At 38.0% G+C, this 24,844-nt stretch overlaps 1 protein-coding gene across 1 annotated transcript; it reads left to right on the top strand.

Moving 5' to 3' along the window:
* Nucleotides 1-718: 718 nt before the first annotated feature.
* Nucleotides 719-24,350, top strand: HAPLN1 (hyaluronan and proteoglycan link protein 1). Its single transcript, XM_054714294.1, has 4 exons — nt 719-818; nt 17,013-17,384; nt 21,494-21,796; nt 24,028-24,350. Exons 1-4 carry the CDS (start codon nt 719-721, stop codon nt 24,315-24,317), a joined length of 1,065 nt encoding a protein of 354 aa, XP_054570269.1. The 3' UTR covers nt 24,318-24,350.
* The last annotated feature ends 494 nt before the right edge of the window (nt 24,351-24,844 follow it).

Below are 24,844 nucleotides of genomic sequence, written 5' to 3' on the forward strand. Positions count from 1 at the left end.
ATCAGGATGACTGCAGTGGTAGCACGCACAACTCTAACCTAGTTTGTCCACAATTTTCATCTAGTCACCCTAGACCCAAGCAGTGTTTAAGGTGGTAACTGAATCTGTAACAAAAGTGCTGCTTCTGCTTAATCAGGCTTCTTCTTTTTTTTTTTTTTTTTTTTTTTTTTTTTTTTTTTTTTTTTGGTCCTCTTTTCCATTTAGAACAAGCAGATCTAACCTGCTTAGGAAGCCACATGGAAAATGAATGATGTCTAGTTTCATGTAAATATTCTCTATTTACCCTGGTTTAACATTCAGTGATAAATATCCAGATATGTATAAAATTGTTTTATTAACGTGTACTTCCAATTCAGAGGTTTAAACAGCTTTTTTTAAAGTCTGTTATATCCTTACCACATATCTCTGTAACTTGCTATAGCACTCTATTATCAAAACTACACTGTCTTAAATTTTACAATTCTGCAAAGATAGAGTTAAACACTATTTGGACTCTGGCTACATGAGGGAAACTGAAATTGTTCAAAGCTGCAGTCTTCAGCTCCCAAAGACAGCTACAGAAACTTTCTGAACAGATCGGGTTAAACATTTTTACAGACCCATTCTGTGATGATAAGGCGGCAATAAGTTGTGCAGTGCAACACTCCAAAGGCTCCAAATCTCACAAGCATTTGTGTGTGATGCTCTCACAGTGAAGAAGATTCGTGGGGCTGTAAAGATGAAGAGCCTACTCCTTCTGGTGCTGATTTCCATCTGCTGGGCTGATCATCCTTCAGACAACTACACTCTAGATCATGGCAGAGTTATTCACATCCAAGGTAAGAAAACACAGGTTCTCTTACGAACGTCAAACGAATTTCAAGTTACTTAGAGTTGAGATGCTGGGTTTGTGTTTCTTCATTAGTTCTGCTGCACTGACTTTTTCTTTTCCTTTCTGCTAATTGGTGAACATGCTCCCTGGCTTTTGAATGCGAGAGCATTACAGTGGAGTTAAGAATTGGGGACAATTAAATTGGGATGGCTTATGAATGTCCAGCTACAGGGAATTGATGTAATTGTTCCAGGCTTTTTAGTACAGTTGCTATCTTTCTTGTAAGTAGAACAGAGGACATAAAGTTTATTTCAGTGCAAGGCAAAAGGGATGGGGGTGTGGGGAGAGAAATAGGAAGTAAAACTTACGATGTAAGGTCATGCTGCTAGAGTAAGCATTAGGAAAAACAATATGAAAATGAAAGTCAGACAAGCTAAGCTTCAGGAGAAAGTAACTCACCCCATTATAATCTCCTTCGGTGAATATTTAGCTCCGATTGACCAGTATATTGCCTCTGCATGTTTCTGTTCAGCTCAGCTGAATCCTCAGCCTTAGAGCTGTAGCAAGATTTGGGGCTGCAGTACAATGCAGCTATTTCCTCAGTCCCAGCTTCAGATGAGGGACATCCTGCACTCAGAAAGCTAAGAGACTTATGCAATAAGGAAAAGATAGTTCTAAAGGAGATGCTGCTTCTCTCTTTGCCCTTGTATGCTGAATAATTAAAAGAAGAATGACAGGATTTAACAGTTTAAACATATGATGACATTAATTTTAGATGAACTCAGTTTGGGGACCAGAAGCATTATAAGTTTGCTAAGAGACATAAAACATCAAGTTATATCTTCAAGGTCAAAAGTGTAGTCTCAGAAAATTGCATCCATTGCTGCAAAGTATGAGTTGTGAAGGTCAAATGATAGTGTAAGTCTGGCTAGAAGTATTTTCCTGTACATATTATGACTACACAAATAGAGTTCTGAATTTGACAATAGCTTGCTGTTTTAGACATAGCTCTTTCAGTTCTTTTTGCTTCCAAAAGCTTTATGTTTTTCACTGGACTGTGAAAAGGAATTATATAATCATAAATCTTACTATGCAAGCTGCTGACTCAGCTGTTTTCTAATGTATACAGTAGAGGAATCAAAGCTGTTTCCCAGACGCTATATTTACACAGAGAGATTTCTGATGAGGAACAACATCTTCTTAACATCTAGTCACAGAATTCAGTTCAGCCAAAAGGTTAATACTGAGTCATGATTAACAATAGCAGGTTTAAAGTTGATGTAAAATTAACTTTAGCTGTGGTTACAAGTTATTATTAGACAGATATCTGTTATATTATGAACTATGTACAAACCATTTAGTCTAAAGTGCACCCAGAGTATGAAAATATTATTTTGGGAGTGTATCAACATTTTAAAAATTACTCCTGGGGAGCCTTTAAATTAGACTTGAGTTTTGTCAGTGAGGAAAACTTCTGTGGCCCCAGCCCTTCCATCCCATATGCTCTGCTGGAATTTAGTGCAAAGGAATTTCTGACACGAGGTATCAGAATTATCCAGATTATTGCATACACTACCCATTTAAAAAAAATAACTTGATAGTTCATTTTCATTGTAAATTCATATTCTTAGAAAGTTACTCACAACTTTCAAGTAATAAAACTAGACAGCCTATGTTTTGCTTGTAGAAACCTATACTGAAATGTAATTTGAATCAGGATTATGATGCTATGTCCATACATCTTAATTTATGTTAAAATTGCTCCAAATACCTGTTCTTGTTATTTTTCATCAATAAAAGAGTTTTCTTTTTCCTTTATGATAGCATTTAGGTTGAACATTCATATCTTCAGTCCTCCAGAGAAATACCTCCAAGTGTCCTGACATAATTTCGGTTGTCATTTACAATGCAAAAAAATAAAATGGATAGCACACGAGAGAATCATTACAGCAGATAATCTGCATTCCCTACTTGAAATACTAGTTTCTCATATTTAAACTCTTATTTGTCAAACTATAGTAGTTTCTCATATTTAAACTTTTATTTGTCAAACATGGCCCAAAAGGAATTTAAAGGAGCTTAAACCCTCATAAAATTTTATAAGACTTTTGTAGTCAGATGACTAAGTTAGTAAATCTGGCTTTCAAATTCCTGAATTGAACTGATAAACAGAATGGGCTCCTCTCAGTGATAGGAAATTGTTCAGAATTCGCATTACTGCAAAAACACCTTTTCTATCTCCCAATTTTCATTAAATTTCCATGTTTGTATTCCCAGGCCCAAATGACACCAGGGCAATATGCACATTATTCCCAAATTCTCCTAAGCTGCTTTGATGAAGATGTTCAACACTTTGATAGTACGTTCTTGAGTCTCAGGCATAAGAGTTACCTAATTATTTTTTGAAGGCTTCCTTCCAAATTTGTTACGGGAGAGTCTATAGATACATGGGAACAAAAATATTTAATCTGGCTTTTTCTTTTTTAAAAAGTGGAATTACCAGGAAAGAAAATGCAAGTATAGAGCCCTGTGCAGTGTTTCTGATGAAAAGCATGTGTCTGGTTATGAAAAAGGAAACTCTCCCAGTTTCCCACGAAGAAAGACACAGCCTTGGATAAAAATGCACATATACTCATTCATGCCTTTTAACTTTTTTATTGAAGCTGTTTGGTGACACAAGAAAGCAAACTTTACTTGTCCATGGAGTCTGCTAATGTAGTTCCCAATGTAGAAGAGAGTAATTTCTTAAAATATAGCTACAGGAAGAGATAGCTGCTGCTAATACTGTCTCTACAACACTTTCAACTAATGCATTACACCCCTCGCTTCCTGATATGCCTAGTCAAACAACTTCTAACTCCTTTGAAACCTGAGACCATCAGGAAGAATTTTATATGGAGTACCAAATCACACAAAAGTGTCTTTTAAATAAATACTTGGATGAGGTCCAAAAACTCCTTCTGTATACTTTTAATTACCAGTAGACATTCAAAGATAAAGAATATACGTTTTTAAACACTGTTTTTAAGGAGACATTTACATAGACACCAGAGAAATCATATGACCATTTGCCCATGAAACAATGTAAAAAGCAAAATAGTGAATGCAAAACTGCTGGACCATATTCAGGTCAGAGAGCCAATGCTTCCTTCCTCTGGTGGTCAAATGCAGTCTTCTGACAAGTTTGAGAGTTTTCCCCCCAATGCCACTTGCTGACTTTAGATATGGGACAATTAATTTCTTCAAGTTTCTTTCCCCTCATCTATAAAATTGGGCATAATCACCATGTATTCCGTAGGGCTTTGTAAGAATTAAATTAGGTAATATTTGGATAATATTTGGATAAGTGCTTACTACTGAGCCTGGCACACAATAAACTCTCAATAGATGATGGTTATTATCATCATCATGTTTGTTACTTCCTCACTGACATGGAAAAGGAGGCACAAAGGTTGGTGGAGAAACTCAGGCTTTTCAAACTTATTTGCTAACAGAATCTTAGTTCTAATGAAGTAAACGTTTTATAAGTTGCCTTCTTTGTCCTCTTTAGTTTCACAAATTAAAATTTCCCCCAATAGCATTAAATATTATCTGGTCCTTTTACTTTCCTTGTAAACACAGAAGCTTTTCAAACTTAAGTAACTTTCCTTTAATAGACTTACTAGGTGAACGCAGATAAGCTGAATGTTGTTCTTTCATAATTTTAAAAATAGTTTTAAAATAACAAGAGTAAAATTGTTGCCCTCTATTTAATAAGTAAAATGTACTGTCACTTTCTCAAAAGATAAAACAGTAATAGTTTTTACGGGAAGCATTGTCAGAAGTTTATCTCTCTGGGTAGAAAAATAATGTATATCTAGAATCCTTGGCAGAAGTGGACATTCCCCATCCAGGGGGTTGGCTCCTTTATCCTGTGTGTCTTAAATAACTCCTCTGTCCCTGCTTAGCATGGGTTAGTTAAAATAGCTCCCTTTCCCCATCAGATGGTCAGATTTTTAACACAACAATTGTGTAGTTGTGCCTGGCACATAGTAGGCACTTAATATGTATATGTTTGTTGAATAAATGGATGAGTGTAATGGAATACATCCAAATTAATATTATCATAATAAGCATTTCTTAAATCCTGTGGCATCCATGGCATTTAGCAATGCAATGACATATTGTGTAGGCTTAATGAACATTAACTAGATGACTGCTTTCATTATAATGCTGATAAAAGCTAAACCATAGTTAGAGAATTTAAGGACTTAAGATGACTTCAATATATGATATCTAGATCAATATCCCATTGTACAAATAAAGAAATCAAGACCAGGAGATTTTATATTTCTTGTCCCAGGTAGCATGGCTAATGAGGAACTTGGCTAATCCTTTCCCCTCTTCAAGTATGGGCTCATTTCTCACCTTCTCAATGAATTTTCCCTGACTATTGCACTCTCCTTCTCTTATGGACCCCAATCTCTCTCACATTTTTTTCTTTTCTCTGTAGCATTGGCTAATGACTTTAACTATTTTACATAATAATTTGTGTCCATCTCAAGTTCAGCTTCACAAGGACAGAGATGTCTAATGTATCCAAGTCACCTAAATCAGTACCTGGCACATAGTAGGTGGTCAGTACATGTTTATTGAATAAATCCAGTACCAAGATCCAGGTATTATTCCTAATTAAGTCCTAATCAGTCTTTCCAAATGTCAGGGAAGTAGTTTCAGTTCATAGAATGAGAGGCAGCAGATGAAGAAGAGGATTATGAGATTGGGCAATTGGTCGTATGCATGGCTCCCACACTGCACACAGCATCTTACGCTCCATGAGGGTCCATCAGAGGCAGGACGCAGCAATCTTTCTAATGTGTGCATGCAGCTTTGAAAAGCAGTCATTTTATACTTGGTCACTGCAATGCTATCTTGTTCCTTATGTAATATCTGCAGAGTCGGGATCTGGTGGTGCAGAGTGGATCAAAAGAACTGGAATGAATTTAACAATGTACAATCACAAGCCATCCACTGAGCCAGAGTTTAATGGGAGAAGTAGATAAGGGCTACTCCGGCTTAATTTTCTCTCTTCCACTTAAAACTCATTTGGATTCTATGAGTCTATTATGAAAAGTTAAATTAAGACAGAGTATGCTATTTGCAGCCACAAATGCAAAATTCACAAGTATCAAGTATATTTTCCAAATGGCATTTAGATAAATATATACAGTGTTAATAATTCTACCTAGAAAATATTAGCTATACAGTATCAGAATTTCATCATGAACTCATAAGAGTTAGCAACATCGTATTAGATAACTAATTCTAAAATCTCTTTTACTATAGGACATGAAACCAAAAATGTCAGAAGAACCTACTACATTGAATACAGGCTTATCATTTGGTCAGACTAAGAATATCACCATACAAATATAATAAAGGAGTCCAGAAGAAAAATGTATATGTAGGCAATTATGTGCATATGTAAAAATACATACTGCACACATACACTTATTCATGCTGTTATAGCAAAATACCATATACTGGGTGGCTAATAAACAACACACATTTATTTCTCCCAGTTTTGGAGGTTGGGAACTCCACAAAATATGGTGCTGGCAGATTCAGTATCTGGTGAGAGCTGGCTCCCTAGTTCATATATTGTCATTTTTTTCTCTGTGTCCTCAAATCACTGAGGGGGACAAGGGATCTCTCCCAGGTCTCTTCTATAAGGGTACTAATCCTATGTCCAAGGGCTCCACCCTCATGAACTAACCATCTCCCAAAGGCCCCACCTTCAAATGTCTTCACATTGGGGATCAGGTTTCAACAAATGAGTTTGCTAGTGGTGGGGGGAGGGGAACAAACATTCAGTCTAGAGCAAGCACCTTTTATACATGGCCATTGGGGATGAAATGATGAACAGAACATATGGCTTTGTCTTCTTTGAGCTTATAGTCTAGTGAGAGACAGACATTTCTGTGGATTTAAAACTATTGACTATGATAACTGCTATAAGGAAATTATGAAATTCTATAGAGAGAAGATAACATTATATGCTATTACCTTAAACAGAAGCATTCAAAAAAAGCAGTATCTTTAAATTATGGATATAAGTCAAACATGGTAATATCTTTCTTCAACTATATAGCTGCTATACTAGATAGGTACACATATAGTTATACCTATATACACATACACAATGGTTATAAATAGAAAAATCAAGGAATGAAATGACTATAGATTGATATACAATTTCGGTAAGTTGCTGCTGGGCATAAACTAAATTGAGAAAGATTGGGAGAACAGATTTGAGCAAAGGAGGGGGGACTCAAGTTATCTATTGGACATGCAATTTATGACCAGCAGGCAGTTGGATTTACTAGGTTTTATGTTCAGGAAAAATGTACTACTAGAAAGTTTGGGATCGTTAGCACAAAAGTGGTATTTGTAGCCATGGGACTAGACGAGATCACCTGGGGAAGAAGGAAATGCAGATAGAGACCAGGAGATGACCCTAGTCTGAGATCTGGAGACCCGCAGCAGCAACAGGTGAGCAAAAGGAGGGTGCATACATTCCCAGATGCAAATGTTCTCCAAGTCAAAATCCTCATCACTGATGTGTGGCCATTTTTCCTCATATAATTTTTTTCCAAAGTCTAAGTTAGTCGCATACTTTTAAAATAGGGGATTTTTTTAAACATTAAAACCTATACTTCTTTTGTCTGCTGAAAAATTCAAAGATGCGCTATCTTTCAGCCTGCATTCCCATTGGACAACATCAGTGGGAGCCAGTTCATGCATTAGAATGGGCATGTCCTTCCCACTCCCTGCTGTCCTCAGGACTGTGGTGCTCTCTCCACTCCCTCAGCCTTGCCCAACTGGACATTTGTGTTTGACTAACCTTTCATTTTATTTGAGCACTAAATTTAATACTCGGCACATTGAATGCCATCAATTCATGATTGCTTATTAAATAAAGAATCACAAGATCCCTTTGCCTCCAGGATTGACTCTGTGACAGTATTATTTTGATATATTTTATACTAAATGAAGACATTAACTATATCAGTGTATCAAACCAACAGTGTCCTTTCTGCAAATTACAGATAGCTTGACCTTATACTTCACCACAAAGTGGAAGTGGTCTGAGTGGAGACAAGTAGATTTGAGATCCACCCTTCTACCACATGAAGACATTTCCAATAATTAAGGGCTGTGTGGTTAATTACAACTTAATGAAGAAGAATGACTCATGCTAATGTTTTGGTTTCCCCATACCTTTGGAAACTAGCCTCCAGTATAGTTAAAATCCTGCTAAGTATGTTTATATTAAGACTGTCATCCACCATGTTAGTGAAATGTTCAAATTTCATTTTCCAATTTATTTTCTTGTAATGCATTCCTTAATCTATTTATAGCCATGCTAACCCAATTTGCTTATTCTAAGTTTAAAATAATAAGAATTAAATCTATTTCTTTATCCATAAACCTTTGATAACACGAATCAATGTAAATTCTGAAAATTATTAACCAAAACAAACAACTCTGAGTTGACAAAAACACTAAGATTATCTCTAATTCTGGGACAAGTTGTGATGGACATAGCCGTGGCAATAATATTAATATACTTACATTACAGTGTGATGCACAATGGAAAGTGCATTACCTGAGTCATCCTTTCAGTCCTCCCCGCAACACTGGATAAAGGTGGCTACTACCTTCACTGAACTTGAGACAGATTCAGTCACTTGCCGCAGGTATACGGTTATTATGCAGAGAAGCTGAGATTCAAGCTCAGGCAGGCCAGCTCTTGTGCTCCTCTCGCACAGGAGCCACACAGCCTCCATCTCTCTGTTCTTAGAATCTTTTAAGTAAAGAAGTGGGTAAATTGGCCCCCATTTTATTCCATTCAATTAGTATAATTATGTTCCAAAAGAAATCAAATCACTACTAATAAAAGATCTTGCCCTAGCTGGCTTGGCTCAGTGAATAGAGCATCAGCCTGCGGACTGAAGAGTCCCGGGTTCGATTCCAGCCAAGGGCACCTGCCTGGGTTGCGGGCTCCATCCCCAGTAGGGGGCGTGCAGGAGGGAGCCGATCAATGATTCTCTCTCATCATTGATGTTTCTATCTCTCTTTCCTTCTCCCTTCCTCTCTGAAATCAATAAAGAAATATATTTTTAAAAAATGAAAATAAAAATTAAATAAAAATTTAAAAAGATCTTGGTCTTGGACCTGGGAGAAATTTTTCCTACAGGTCACCATGGTGATTCTTCAGAGGAGTTAGAGGAATGAGGCAGGGGTGGGGTGGCAGCTGTGTAAACACATTCCACCCCTATCTCCCAATAATGACTGTCTGGAACCCCCAAGGAAACTCAAGAGGCGGCAGGAAGAAGTTGGATTATATAGATTCAGATAGATTTCTTCTAACGGCTTCTTAGTTGGTGGTCCTGAAATGCACTCTTGGCCTGGTGAGAACCAATGTATTTAGGGAATCATCAAGCGTTGATAAGATGTGGCTTCTCAGAACCCGTAGCTTCTAGGAAGTGTCTCTGAAAGAGCACAGGTAAAGAAGGCCATGTGGAGGTAGAAGCTCTTGCACACCTGCCACACTTTGGACACTCAGTGACTCTGTTAGTCAGAGCCAGCTTTTCTGGGCACTCACGGTACGCCAGGCAGGAGGAAGTGCTCAACATATGACCTCATTTAACTCTTACTGGGATCCTGGGAAGAAGGTGACTTAACTCTATTTTGCTGATGAGGAAACTGAGGCACAGACTGGTTAAGTGACATAGTGTAAGGGGCATAGAGTATTTACTTAACCAATAAGCACTTGCTGTTAAAAAACAGATGAAATAATAATGAATGTGAAAAGATAAAAACTCACATAGAACTTAATCAGGAGAACAGAGCTAAACTCACTTATTCTACTTCTGGTACAAAAAGAGAATTAAGAAAAAAAATTTTTTTCAGGATATTAACAGAGTTTCAAGTTTGTATCTCAGCACAGTGATTGTTATTAAACTGTGTTCAATTGACCCCTAAGAGCTATTGGGGGTGGGATGGGGAACTCTTGATGCACATTTCAAGTAGAGAAACTCACCTTTTGTCACATTTATATTGTCTAAAATATCCTTTGGGGAGAAAAAGTTTCACTGTTCTTGAATTTTTTAAAATATTGCCATAGATCAACCTCTAGGCTCTAAAATAGTGATAGCATTCATCCTTATTTTTTACTCTGAAACTTGGATATAATAATAACATGGTATACATTTGTAGTCACCATCATCCAAAACAATACTATATCTTGTTGTTGGGTAATTTCCCATTAGAGAAACAATTTAGCTTAATGCAAGGAAGGAAGATGGATATGGTCAATACCTAAGAGGATGCTTCATGGCACATCAGGTCATATGATGAAGGTCTTGACCAAAAGGATGTATGCCACTTAAAGAAGTTGTAAAAACACAATTCTAGGCAATTTGGTTCAGCTGTAGACTGAAGGGAAACAGCAGGGCACAAAGACTCTACCATGGTTAGAGAGAAGGTAGGGGTAGGGGGTGGGGTGGAGGAGAGAAGTAAATTCTTACTGTGAGACCAAAGGCAAGGTCACAGATGGTGAAAAACAGCAGTGAGTACTTTCCAGCAAAGAGCAAACTTCACTTATCCCATTTTCAGCATTGGGCTTTTCCTTTATAGTTCAAAACTAGACAACAGCAAGGACGTTTGGCAATAGCATCTTTAAGGAACAAGGAATATGAGATAAATTTTTAATGTTTTAAAGACATATTTAAAGATAGCATTGTATTAACAGATCAATAGGTCTTCTGCAAATATATACTCCTTCAATAATGACAATATATAGCAATTTTGTCACCAGCTTCTTAAGTATCTTTTCTAGAGATACTCAGATAAGATTTGTTTGTTTGTTAAATTCCCTCAACTATTTAATTTCTTTTCATACCATTTTCATTTAGTTTGTGCATAGGTGATACATTCACATGGCTCACAATTTCAAAAATGTGCAAGTATACACTGTGAAACTCTCCCAAGATTCCTCTGAGGCAAGCATGTCAAATTCATGGCCCATGGGCCGCATGCCTCGTTTATTTGGCCCGTGTTAGCCTTTGAGTTTGACATGCTTGCTCCAAGGAGAGATTTACCTCATTTTTCTATAGGCTACCGAGGTTATTAGTTTCTGGTAAATCATTTCAGATAGAGTTTATGCAGATATATATATATATATATATATATATATATACATACATACACACACACACACACACACACACACACACACAAATGGTGGGAGCACCACATATTCTTAGGGCAGAGTTTGAACTTCCGATGAAAGCAAAGATAAGCTAAGGACAAATCCAAGAAGGTATCAAACTCAAGTCAAGTAGTTGAGGGCAGAGGGCAAATTGGATCCTCATTAGAGCTCCTCTCCTGCCCCCTTCAGTCAGCCCTTCCTGAAGCACTGGGGCCCAGAGCGCCTCAGAGTCCTTTGCATTCAGGAACAGCTGGGGAAGAAACTAAAGCTCTGTCTGTGACAAATTAAAAGTAATCAGCTCTCCAAAAGGACAGTAAAGCCCAGCCAGGTAGCTCAGTGGTTGAGTGTCAACCTATGAACCAGGAGGTCATGGCTAGATTCCTGGTCAGGGCACATGCCCAGGCTGGGGGCTCGATCCCCAGTTGGGGGCATGTAGGAGGTGGCCAATGATTCTCTCTCATTGTTAATGTTTCTATCTCTCTTTCCCTCTCCATTCCTCTTTGAAATCCATAAAAATATATTTTTTTAGAAAAGCAAAAACAAAAAGACACACACACCAAAGGACAGTAAAGGCTGGATGGAGGTAGGGGTTGGGCAGAGCTAGGACCAGAAAGAGGACTCTTATAAAAATTTCCAATGCAAAGCTGACCAGACACATCATAATTATAGCGAAATGATAGGAGCTTCTCACTCCAGGTGAGCAACTTCAGGAAAAATTAGATTCATTCCAATCTGAGGTAAACAAAATATTTATAAACCGTTTAAGTTTAATGAGTAAGATATTCCATTTTGTCTTCTTATGTAGTTACCTACTCAATTGTAATGTGTAAGGTACAATGAGAGACCAATGTCTAAATTAGTCATTCTGCTTAAATATTGTATTTAACACCTATATTTAATTTTTGAGAGCTAGCTACTAGTAATTGCATAAAGCAATAGTAGGTGTCCATGTCTAATGCTACAACGAAGCACAGGCTCTAGGCACACTGGTCAATTTCGGTCACAGACACTAGCGCGTGCCAGGCATTCGGTTGCTGTGAGAGGAACAATGTGAACAAGGCGTGGAGAAGGAGGCAGAGGGATTGTTTTCAGTAGACGTGGCAAGCACAGCAGTTAGGATACAAATCCATTCTGGCTGCCTATCCTCGGGCAGCTTTGGCTACCCTAATGAAAGTAACAGCTTCCAAAGTGCTAGTCTTACACATCCAAACCCACCACAGTGATAACAGATGTCACGAAAATAAGGAACTGTTTTTAAAACCTGTGCAGTTTTTTCAAATGACTCATTATGAAGCTGGCAGTTGAGTCTCCGCCTCCCAGTTTGGAATATCAGGGAGGAATTAGCTTTCTGTTTGGTGTGATGAAAAATTTTGGAAATAGGTAGTGGGGGTAGTTGCACAACATGGTGAAAGTAACTAATGCCATTGAAATGTACACTTTAAAATGCTATGTATATTTTTCCACAATAAAAAAAATCAGAAGATGGTGGTAGAGGGGGTATTTTTAATGTCCTAGTTTAGTACCTTATTCAGCCATATTATATTCCCCAATATTTTGTTTTTCCTTTTTACATTTTATTGGTATAGTAAGTCCAAAATCTGTAGGCTACTTCATCTATACACCAGTGAGAAAGTAACCAACCAAGATGGGTTATTTCCAAATCCATAATTTATTTTGAAAAGAAAACTTTGATCTGTAGCACCTTCTCCTCTTTCTGTTACCTTTGTATTTTTTGGCAAGGAATGGCCAAAAACAAAAAAAGAGAGATAAATTTTTTAATAAAACTGATAATAATAAATAGCCCATACCATATTTCTAAATTGTTTTTCTGCAGCTACTTGTGTTTTTTTATTTTCTATTTGAAAGACTTCACCTAAATTAAAAAGCAATACAAAGATAAGTCCTTTGGTCATGCCACTGCTTTTATAATTTGGTGAAACTGAACGGCGTCCTCTGGATTTCACAGAATTTGTAAAATAATAACGAGGTCCTGCTGTTTTCCCTGGAGACAACTGTGGTCTTTGAAGGGCATCAAAACTTTCAAGTCAGTGTCATTGAAACTCACTAATAGAAATAGGAAACTTATGTAACTTATAAATTGAACTTAAGGAAAATTGAAACCCCCCAAATAAGCACATGTAAGCTTCTTAGTTTTATTATATTTATTACATATCTATAATAATAAAAGCATAATATGCTAATTAGACCAGACAGCCGAACAACCTTCGGACATCATTCTGGACATCCTTCTGGACTAAGCCGTGGTGGTGGGGGCCAAGGCAGAGGTAGTTAGGGGTGATCAAGCAGGCATGCAGAGTGGTTAGGGGGTGATCAGGCTGGCAGGCAGAAGCGGTTAGGGGCAATCAGGAAGACAGGCAGGCAAGCAGTTGAGAGCCAGCAGTCCTGGATTGGAGAGGGTACAGGCTGGGCTGAAGGACAACCCCCCTCCGTGCATGAATTTTGTGCACCGGGCCTCTAGTATATTTTTAAAAGGAAAACAAGCAATACTCATTCTGATTATCAAGGTTTAATTTTATCTTTTACATTATATTTGCTTTGCAACTGCATGTTGATCAAACAGTTTTGATTTAAACATAAATTTAAGTGGTCCAGGATTTTGCATCCAATGATCAGATTCAAGACTTCCTCTAGGCAAGACAGCGCAAAGTTTGTCATCAGCACTCAGTCCCCTTTCTGCTCTTTGTGCTTTCCCTCTTCCTCTCCAGCTTAATGTGTTTCCTGGCTGATCACTATCACGACAGCTTGCCATAGCAAGCCTGATAAGAATCTTAAACTCAATGTCCTATGACATAGATCTGTCACTCAAATAGCTAAATCCTGGTAGAGCCTGCAATGGAACCCAGAGCTCCTGACTCTGGCCAGTGCTCATGCCTGCATCTCACCTGTTCTGCAACAGGCCACTCCCCATCCACTTTCAATGCACTATAATTTGCATTGTGGATCATCTAAGAACAAACAAACTAACAAAATATGATATTCTCAACAGGTGAAGTCAGGAGTTTAGGTTAATGAACATGGCTCTCAGTTACTCAATATGTTACAGTTTACACATCTTTCTTGGGGTTCTTTGAATTTCAGTCAGAGATTTCTGGCATCTATTACCTCAACACCTAGCCCCCCAAAAGATAAAAATAAAAATGGTAGAAATTTGTACACTCTGGCTGCTTAGAAACATTGTTTTGTGGAAAGCCAGTGGATTGTTGGTGTCTGCTCAGTTCTCAGTATTATAGCACAAAGTCACCATCTACTCACAATGCTGGAGTAAAATAAACAGTGCCTAAAAAAAATCAGAAGCTTATACTTCTAAAATACTACAAGATGATTTACAGTTAACCACAGAAAAAAATTAGAAGTCTCAGTCCTTTGCACGAGAGTTTGATCTTTGCTTTAACTCTTTAATTTATAAAACACTCAGATCTTGTATTCATTCTGGAACACCTTATGATTATGCTAAACCACACAATAATTTCCAAGTTTCCTGTATAATGCAGGTGGTATTTTGTATATTTTTTACTCCACATGGATCAAAAATGTATAAGTAAATTACAATATAGGTTAATATATGCCAAAATTTTCCCAGTATCAGGCAGTGTCATATTTGAGAAATATTGTGGGAAAGATATGCAGTAGGAAGTTAGCAGTGAGTGGACACTTTGGGTCAGCCATTATTTTAAGTGCTTTATGTGTCTACTACATAGTAGATATTACTACCCCTAATTCACACACAATAAAATTGGGATTTAGAGGTTGCAGAACGTGCTCAACGCTACACACCCAGTAAATTAAGGAGATGAAGCTAGAACAAGGTCTTTATCACATTAAAGCCCTGTGCCTAACTACTGTAATACCCCTATTCCAGCGCATTTGGGCATTAGTTTTGACTTTACAAAGCTTAGAAGAATCATGAAACTACAACCTCTTTTTAAAAATATATTTTTATTGAGGAAGGGAGAGGGAGAGAGAGAAAACATTGATGAGAGAAACATCAATCTGCTTTCTCCTGCACTCCCCCTACTGAGGATATAGCCCGCAACCCAGGCATGTGCTCTGATCCAGAATTGAACCAGTGACCTCTCAGGGCACAGGATGATGTTCAATCAATTGAGCCACACCCACCAAGGTGGAAATGGCAACCTCTTGTAGCTGTGTGTCATGTCTAAACTCAAGTCCCTGCAGGAGAAGGCCCAACTCCCAAGTGTCCTCCCAAGGGTCTGGGGAGATGCTCCCTGTGGCCCTCAGACATAACTAAGCAAACTTAGTCAACAGCTTTTTTTCCTCCTCCCAGAAAGAAGACTTTAGAGAGATTCAGGTGGAACTTGGATGCAGTCATTGGGGCTATTGTAGGGGGAAAATTATATGTAGGATAGAGTGGGATAGATTTACCTTTCATCTCGTATAATTCTGTGGTCCTAAAATAAGAAGATAAAAAATAGAATCTAAAGGAAATGCTTAATGATCTGATTTATTTTAATTAAGTAATTGTCCTCTCTCTTCTTTTTTTAATCTATTCAAAGTAGATTATTGATGGCTTTTCAGTTTCTGAGGATTGGGGCTGGCTTATACATGAAATTATGTTTATTTTTCAATATTACGTAATTCTGTTTGCTATATGATAAAAAATAAAACCATAGTATCTATTTTTGTACACTTTTATATTTTAAAATATGAATCCTATGTATGCCATTGAATACATTTTGAGATCTGCCCGGAGATGAGTGGCTACTCTTCATGGTATCTTGTGTATCTTAAATGATTCATGGCCAAAAGTTACTCAGTACCTACCTGCCTAAGGCAGGAAGGACTACATGAAAGGCAGTTTTGGCAGCCTTTGAAAGCTGTGTATAGATGAGAAGCTTTGTGTTTCCAGGAGTTCTTATATCACTTTCTCATTTTCAAATCTTGCACATCCTCAAGAGACCTTGTCAAGGTCAGAAGCACAATGAGCTAACCAGGGGAAACCCCAGAGAAAGCCAAGATCTGAAAATAACAGCCGGCTCTCTGGAGAACCGCAGGCCTGCTGACTTGGCAAGCTTAGAACTCTGCAGTACTCTCTGGAAGGCAATGAAGTCCTTGGAGGAGGGATGAGGAAAGCAAAAGGGCAAGGAAATGAAAGGTGGATGTGATAAGATAACTGTTAAGTAAGAAATAGCAGGAAACAGAGAGGGAGTAGAAGGAGATTTAAGGGAATAAAGAAGTAATTATTTGGTTAATCGGAAAATAAGTATAACTTTGGATACACTTTTAACATTCAAGTTTTGAGGAATATAATTCAAAATCTGGAGGTTTTATAAAGCCTTTGCTAAAAATACCTTTAGTGAAAATAAAATATGTACACGCTGCTTAAAATGCTCCAGAATGGCATTTTAATCACGGGTCTATATTTGAATAGAGGCCATACGTGAGGCTATTCTAAGTTCTTTGGCCAGAAGTATAATAAAAGTTAATCATGTTGTTTTATACTTTTTCCATAAATACAATACAGATTTATTGTATTAGATAGCTCAGCTATGAAGAGAAAAGTTTGCCTACAAAATTTTTGGTTTATATTGATGAAATGGCCATGGTACTTTGTCATTTCTCTTCATCTTGTTTCTACATTTTTATATTTAAGTGTAAAAAAATAAAATTTATTATGAAATCACCAAACTTCAGATGACTCTGGAGCTTTATACCCAATATTTCTTAGTGATTATAGTGCACATTTTTTCCTTTTTGCAATGGTTTGAAAGACATAGCTACTTTATGCCCTCTAAGTATCAGAGGTACCTTTCTAGGTGGTTCAGAGAGACTGCTGTTCAACAATGCAAAGAAGCTTATCACCCAATGTCGCTGTTCATCAGATACCCTGTATCGGTAGCATGTTTCATTTCATAAAAGTGTCTGAAAGCATATTAATTGTTCTTTTCTTTCTTTTTTCAATTACAGCCGAAAATGGCCCCCATCTACTTGTGGAAGCAGAACAAGCCAAGGTGTTCTCACATAGAGGTGGCAATGTTACCCTGCCATGTAAATTTTTTCGAGACCCTACGGCATTTGGCTCAGGAACCCACAAAATCCGCATTAAGTGGACCAAGCTCACTTCAGATTACCTCAAGGAAGTGGACGTTTTTGTTTCTATGGGATACCACAAGAAAGCCTACGGAGGCTACCAGGGGAGAGTGTTTCTGAAAGGAGGCAGTGATAACGATGCTTCCCTGGTGATCACAGACCTCACCCTGGAGGATTATGGGAAATATAAGTGTGAGGTGATTGAAGGATTAGAAGATGATACTGCTGTGGTATCATTAGATTTACAAGGTAAGTATCTATAAATCATGTCAAACTAAAAATTATAATGAATCATTACTCTTTGTTTTTCATGACCTCTGGTTACCATAATGATGATGTGAGAAACCAAAAGCCCATTCATAGAGTATTTTTCAATCTTTTGCATTTTATTGTCTGTCTATGATTCCAACTTCCATATTTGAAATGTACACACAGTGGTTATGTGCAAAATCGAAGCCATTTGCACGTAGGAGAAATGTGCGGTATAACTGAATTAATAATATTCAGAAACTGCCTTATGCTATTCAAAATTTAAATCTCATTACATAATTATTAAGAAATTCCAATTTGATACTTTTTTATTATACTTATAAAATTATCTTAGTTTCAAAATAATGACCAGTTTTGTGAAGGACATTTACTAACTGAAGTACATGCAATTGTATTCTGTAAAGTAACTGTGAAAACTTAACAATAAGGTAAAATGTTATACATATAATACATTCAGTAGATTCAAAAACAAAAATATATATAAAGCTAAATATATATATAAAAAGTGTCCTTGTCCTCATCCTGTGTCCCCTCTGCCCAAAGTCCACACACACTCTAAATGCCCCACCAGTAGGGAGGCTCACTGGTTTCTCACGTATCTCAAAACTTCTTATATTCATGAATTCCAGAGTTTCTTTCCACTGGAGGATAAATTTTGGCTGCATTGATAGAATAACTTCTTTCTGTATGCACATAAACTATAAGTGTGTGCTTGTTAGAAGCTCCTTTCGCATCCTAGGAAGGATTTGTGCCTTTGGGAAAGTATGTGTTTGGTCCACTAGCCCATCACTGAAGATCTAAGGACTCCATCACATGTATGGAGAATTATTAGCTTTACTTATCTAATAAATTACATGATGCAGTAAAGTGCATTTTTATGACCTAATCATCTCTCTTATCTGTAGTTCTTGGCTCCTGATCAAATGCCACCTTGTGCTTTCAGTTTTTATTAATTCAAATTAATATCCATGAACATTGTTGAAATTGAGCCCAAATACACAAAACTATAATCTGAGGACTTTCAGAAATAGAAAAATAATTTTACATATGTACACAGCACTACTAAGCACTATGAGAGACATAGAGGAAGGTAAAAACTATGCTTCCTGGTCTCTGCCTTTTTATTACTAAATACATTTACTTTATGGAGTTATTGAAATTTACTTTAGTTTCTACATGTACCACGGTATGAAAACCTTTCACATGTCTAACAATATTTGCAAACAACTAGGATGAATTGAACTATTCAATTATAAATCTTAAAGAATGTGTGTTCAAAACATTTGGACTGATGAAACTACTCACATCATTTGATATTACTCATTTCCATGTGATGTATCATTCTTATTAATCCCCTTTGTAGTGATGCATACCAGACCTCTATGGAAAAGTAAAGAGCTTTTCGTTATATCTTGACATATAAGTATAAAATAATTATACTTGTAAAATAAGTATACACCCTTCTTCATACCCATGAAAGTTTAACTTTTTATAAGTGCTGGATAAAAACAATCACCATTTGCTCCATAATTCAGCTGTAGGAATTGCACATCTTCCCAGAGTCAAGATGGTTTCTGTAATCATAGTCTTAGATGTTGAAATCTTAACAAGCTGGAAGTAAAATAAATAAATAAATAAATAAATACTAACAAACATGTAGTTTCAGAAATGCCATGGCTTGTAAGAAACATCTGAGTATTTAAATGTATGCACTAAATGTGTATAATACACTGAAGCTTTTAAAGTGTTGGCTGAGTAAAACATAGACAGTAACTTTGATGTACTAGAAATGTGTTCTTTCCAGCACCATTAAACATTAACTATAATGTACAATATCTTTTAAGTTAATAAAACAATAAGTTGATCATTTATTCTTACAATTGAAAAATAGTAAAATTTTAAGATAGAGTTTCATTTTTACTTTAAGAAATGCTTGCTTGAAATTATGTTAAATTTGAAAGAAACTCAAATAAAAATATGTTACACTGGATTTGGAACTGAATCAATATTATTTCAGTAACATTCAGTGATTAATCAAGGACTAATTACTAAAGAAAAATTTTTTCCTAACACCCATGAAAATCCACTAAATATACTACCGTAAATTTAAACCCAAAATATTGTCATGGTTTTTTTAATTATTTTAAATTAAAATGCTCTACATTCCCCACTGTTACCATCTTGAGCCATATGAGCAATGGAATTCAAACCATATAATTTTTTCCTCTCTCCACATTGAGAGACTTGGAGATTTTCTCTCACTTGATGTTCAGCTGCTAAAGAAGTCTCTACTGGATAAGATAAGTGTTTTTATAGCAGCCTTGCCGGGGTTGCTGAGGAAAGAAGCTGTAAGGCACAAGGGGACAGGGAGCACTGTGGCCCTTCCTTTCGGGTGCTAATTAGGTTCTTACCAGATGCCTGGGCATGGCTCTTCCTAGGTAGAGCCACCTCCAGCCTTCCCTTCCATCATCACTGCGGGGGGCAGTGGCAACCCAGAGAGTCTTTTCCTCCTTCACTTTGGCTCTGGTTCAGCTTACAGATCCCTCAGCCAAGAACCTGAGGAGGCAGGATGAGATCAGGAAGCCTTCCTGGGTCTTTGCCTGCAGTGTTCAGTGCCAGCTGGACTGCCCCAGAGGGACAAACGTGCCCCGCAGAACCCTTCGGCGGACGCGACTTGATCCAGGCTCTTGAAATGTCTGTAGAGTCTTCCAGGACGACTTATAAAAGAAAACATTTCCTCTGTGCTGGTTACACTCTCGGTGAATTGCACATTCATCTTCAGTAGGGTCTGCAGTCTCATAAAAAAATAGCTCATGTGATATAATTCACCGGGTTACTGTCAGTGGGACAATGTTTTATATTCCACGTGATAAAATATTAATTATTTCTAATTATATGCTAAAAAGCCAAGGCAAGGACTTGAACAATCACACTAAATGAATTGTCTTTTAGCAACTATGAGGGAGACATTTTGATGCAGTGGTCCTTCTTAAAGTCCAGCAAAGGGTACAACTTTGCTTTGGTGTGTAATCCTTGTCTTTTAAAGTAATTGTGCAGCAAGTTGTAAGACAGCTCAATCACCTCTCATGATTATTTGACTGAAAAAAATATATACTTTTGGAAAACCATTGTATCTTCCCAGGCAAAGCCAAGTGCCAAATCACACCATTTACATTTGCTAAGGGTTTTGCCCTTTCAAATATTTAACTTAATTCTTTGGCATTAACTGAATCAACAGATGTCTATTCTGTACCTATCTTGTATAGGACGGGGTCGGGAAGGGGGTAATGAAGGGCTATAGTAAAAATTGAAACACATAAGAGAGCTATGATGCTTTTTGTGGAGGTGTTTTTCCTAGTAAAGAGCTGCTTCATTAAGATGAAATAAGACTGTTTAATTAGATTTTTGTTAGATATGCAAAGGATTTCACTTTTGGGTGTCTCCAAATCAGAAGCCTTCTAAGTGAAAGTTACTTATCTGCAAGTTTTTAGGAGCAAGTGTAAAACAAATTATATATCTACATTTGAGTAACTGATGTTTGTTTTTGCATTTAAAATACAATATTAAATCAAGTAGTAATTATATAAGAATAATTACTAAGAAAAAAACATTGTGAATTTTGATAAATACTTTCTCTTTCAGCACTATGTCTACATCACCTACCATGCTTAGCATTCAATATTGTTGTTTTTTTCCAAGACAAAGGAAGCTCAGGAATACACTTTTAGGTACGCAGTAACCAGTAGCAGATGGTAAATTCTCAAGGAGAGCTATTTGGAAAATATAATCTGCAGGTGAATAATTTGAGAAAGGAGAATTTCAAGGCTTGAGTTGAACTCTTAGCAAAAGAGATAAATCACTGAAGTTATCAAACCAAATAAGCACACTGGGACATGCTCAGAGCTGAGAGGCTGTTAGAAGGGGAGAGGGACCATGAGAAACCATTGTAAGTGTCCAAAAACGACTACTTCCTCTGATGGAGAGTCTATCATGTGTGTTGTGTTTTGTTCTTTTTCCAGTGAAGTGTGATTTGCCTCTACCTGTTACTCTGGTTCCACTAATAACTCCATGCTTTCTCCTTTGGACAGGTGTGGTATTCCCTTACTTTCCACGACTGGGGCGCTATAATCTCAATTTTCATGAAGCACAGCAGGCTTGTCTGAACCAGGATGCTGTGATTGCCTCCTTCGACCAGCTGTATGATGCCTGGCGGGGTGGGCTGGACTGGTGCAACGCTGGCTGGCTCAGCGATGGCTCAGTGCAATATCCCATCACCAAGCCCAGGGAGCCCTGCGGAGGCCAGAACACCGTGCCTGGTGTCAGGAACTACGGGTTTTGGGATAAAGAGAAAAGCAGATATGATGTGTTCTGCTTTACATCCAACTTCAATGGTAAAAAAATATTAACTGTACTGCCTTCTTCCCTATACCATAGACTAATAGGTACTAGGATGTTACACTTGACTTTCAATCTTATCTACTTAAAAAGATAAAAGCTTTGAAGTATTCCTCCAGTTTGAAAAGATATAAGAAGTTCTTTGATGTCCTAATTTTTTTTTTAATCCACAGAAGTCAAGCAAAAGTGTAGACTTCCACTATTCTTAGGTTTTATTGTGTCTGATTGTTATTATGAAACTAGTAGCCCTGCACACGAATCCGTGCGCCAGTAGGTCGCTGCAGCCCTCCTGTAGCTCTCCAACTGCTGCCCTGCCCCCTCCCTCCCCCCCAGCTTGCTGCCCTGCCCCCTCCTGTAGCTCTCTGCCACCCGCTTATAGTTCGCTGCCCCACCCTCCTGCGGATCCGTCTGTGATCCGGTCGTTAGGCAGTCAGTCATTACGCCTCATGGGGTAATGGATAATTAGCGTATTCCTCTCTTATTATATAGGCTAATTTAAGCTATGATGTTGTCTGGGGTCTGTTTCTTCTTGCAAGGATGCTGCTGCTACCATGCGCCCTCCCTAGGATACAGCACTCCAAGTGGAAGTAGGGGTGGCTTCTGTGTCATGTTCTCCTCCACTAAATCACAATGTCAGCATATTCATAAATGATCAACACAGCTCAGGGTGAAGAGAACTTTGCAAAAGGAATAAGTAGAAATAACATTGCCGGTGAAAGCAGAAGAAAAGAAATCCAGGTTGCCTCCGTGTTGATGACTGACTCCTTGTATTCAGTACCACTCCCAGCCTTACCTTGCTCCATCTAGACACAGCCACATAATGTGGGGGTGAAAATGTTGGTTCCTTGATCAAAAATTATTGAGAATTTTAAGATGGTGACAGCCAGGCAGTAAGCCAATCATGAGGCCATGTGCCACTGCACAGGCCACACACCCACGAAGTAAACTCCGACCCCTTCATTGGTATGTAAGTTCCGTGGTAACATGCTTTGGAAAAAAATTGCAAGGAACCAGGGATCAACAAACTTTCTGTATGGGGCCAGATAGGAAATATTTTTTTGTTTTGTGGGCCATCTGGCCTCTTTTTCAACTACTCAATCAATGTAGCTTTGTGTATAGTAACTCAAAAGCAGCCATAGGAGGGGAGTGGTTATGTTCTAATGAAACCTCATTTGACTCCTGTTGTAGTTTGCCTACCTCTGGTGTAGATGATAGAACTAACGCTAGTAGCTAATGTTCCAGTGGCCTCCACTCTTTCTCAGAACCACATCATCTTAGTCTAGAAAGAATTGGCAAGCATTCATTTACACGTCAATAATCTATATTTAATGAGGGGTAGGGAGATATAACATTACAATGTATAATCAGATAAGAGAGCGATTATATTCTACCGGAAATGAAGTCTGAGAAAATCTTCAATTGGCATATGTCACTTCCGTCAGTTGATGTCATATTTTATGTATTTTATACATATTGAAGGAATCTCAGTAATTAACACTATTCAATAAGTGGGTGAGACTAACTTGCTCTTTCTTGTGAATTAAAAAAACACTTAGGTATCAGGCTCCCACAGAATGAAGTTGAAAAAAATAAATAAATTCATCCTCTGCTAGGGAGTGAACAGACTAGGCCCACATTCTGAGCCAGCATTATTTATGGCAAGTGACTTCCTGTATATTTTGGGTTTTTTGCATTTTCATACTGTACTCTTTGAAGAAGAAGAATGTCTTATTGATACCTGTAATGAAAAGGACTTGAGGGCTTTGATTTTTTTTTTTTTTAAATAGACTTTTATGTCAGGAATGTTTTTTGATCCTTTCACATTCAAATTTTGCCTCTCCAGAAACTTGTGCTGGGGTTCAGTCCCGCCACAGCCAGAATTTCAATAGCCCTTGCTTTTAGCATGGACTTCTGTCTTCCCTAGCGCCACAGAAGGGCCTTTTAGTCACTAATTAGCGAACAGAAACTGCATCTGTCGTTTCCCTTTTCTTTTTTTAAAGCTATAAAAGGGCATGTCTGAACATGGATTAAGGGGGCAAAGGAAATCAGCCAATTTAATGGAGAGCGAATCAGGGGCACATTTGACTGAGGATCCTAGGTTCCAAAACCTCCACAGACATTGCTCCATGCCCCACTTCACTGGGAACCCCGCCTGCTTGGGGCTCCCGCCCGCTCTGCGTGGCTCAGGGGCACACGGGCCCACTGACCTCTCTGCTCCTCTCCGCAGGCCGCTTTTACTACCTGATCCACCCCACCAAGCTGACCTACGAGGAAGCGGTGCAAGCTTGTCTCAACGACGGTGCTCGGATCGCCAAAGTGGGCCAGATATTCGCTGCCTGGAAGCTGCTGGGCTATGACCGCTGCGACGCGGGCTGGTTGGAGGACGGCAGTGTCCGCTACCCCATCTCTCGGCCGCGGAGGCGCTGCAGTCCTACCGAGGCCGCGGTGCGGTTCGTGGGCTTCCCCGATAAAAAGCATAAGCTCTACGGTGTCTACTGCTTCAGAGCATACAACTGAGCGTGCCCGAGAGCACGTCGGGCTTAGAGTCATTAAGAACATGTGAAAGGTGTTTGTTTTTTTTGTTTTTTTTTCCGTATGAACTCATGCAAGTTACCAAAACTGTGATAACCCTTTTTTTACTTACTGTAAAGAGTCATTTTCATAAAGATCAATTCATTAACTTGTTTTTGTAAAGCTATCATTCAATATATATTATAAATTAATATAATTTTAAGGGAAGTCCTACATAAGGAGGCTTTTGAGCCAAACCCTTTAGGCTGTATCATTCCAAGGAAGCCTCCTTTCGTGAGAGGGGCATGCGATAATTTGAGGATTACTAGGATTAGGTGAAGGAAAGCGAAGTTACCCGGAGCAGCAGCTTTCCCAAGCACAAATTTTACTCATTTGTATGATTTTGAAATGCACAAGAAACAAGTTAGAGCAGCAGATTTGACATAAGGCTTCTTGACATAAACTGAGATTCTGAGAGGTCGCACAAAACTCAGTCTCACAAGGGAATAATCTGCACTTTTCTAAAAGTTCCT

The sequence above is a fragment of the Eptesicus fuscus genome, chromosome 4, assembly GCF_027574615.1.
Source record: "Eptesicus fuscus isolate TK198812 chromosome 4, DD_ASM_mEF_20220401, whole genome shotgun sequence".
In the NCBI taxonomy this organism is placed as follows: Eukaryota; Metazoa; Chordata; class Mammalia; order Chiroptera; family Vespertilionidae; genus Eptesicus; species Eptesicus fuscus.

Coding starts and splice junctions, on each gene's coding strand:
- HAPLN1 (XM_054714294.1), top strand. CDS start 719: ATGAAGAGCCTACTCCTTCTGGTGCTGATTTCCATCTGCTGGGCTGAT. Junction 819..17,012: donor CAGAGTTATTCACATCCAAG/GTAAGAAAACAC, acceptor TTTCAATTACAG/CCGAAAATGGCCCCCATCTA. Junction 21,797..24,027: donor CTTTACATCCAACTTCAATG/GTAAAAAAATAT, acceptor TCCTCTCCGCAG/GCCGCTTTTACTACCTGATC.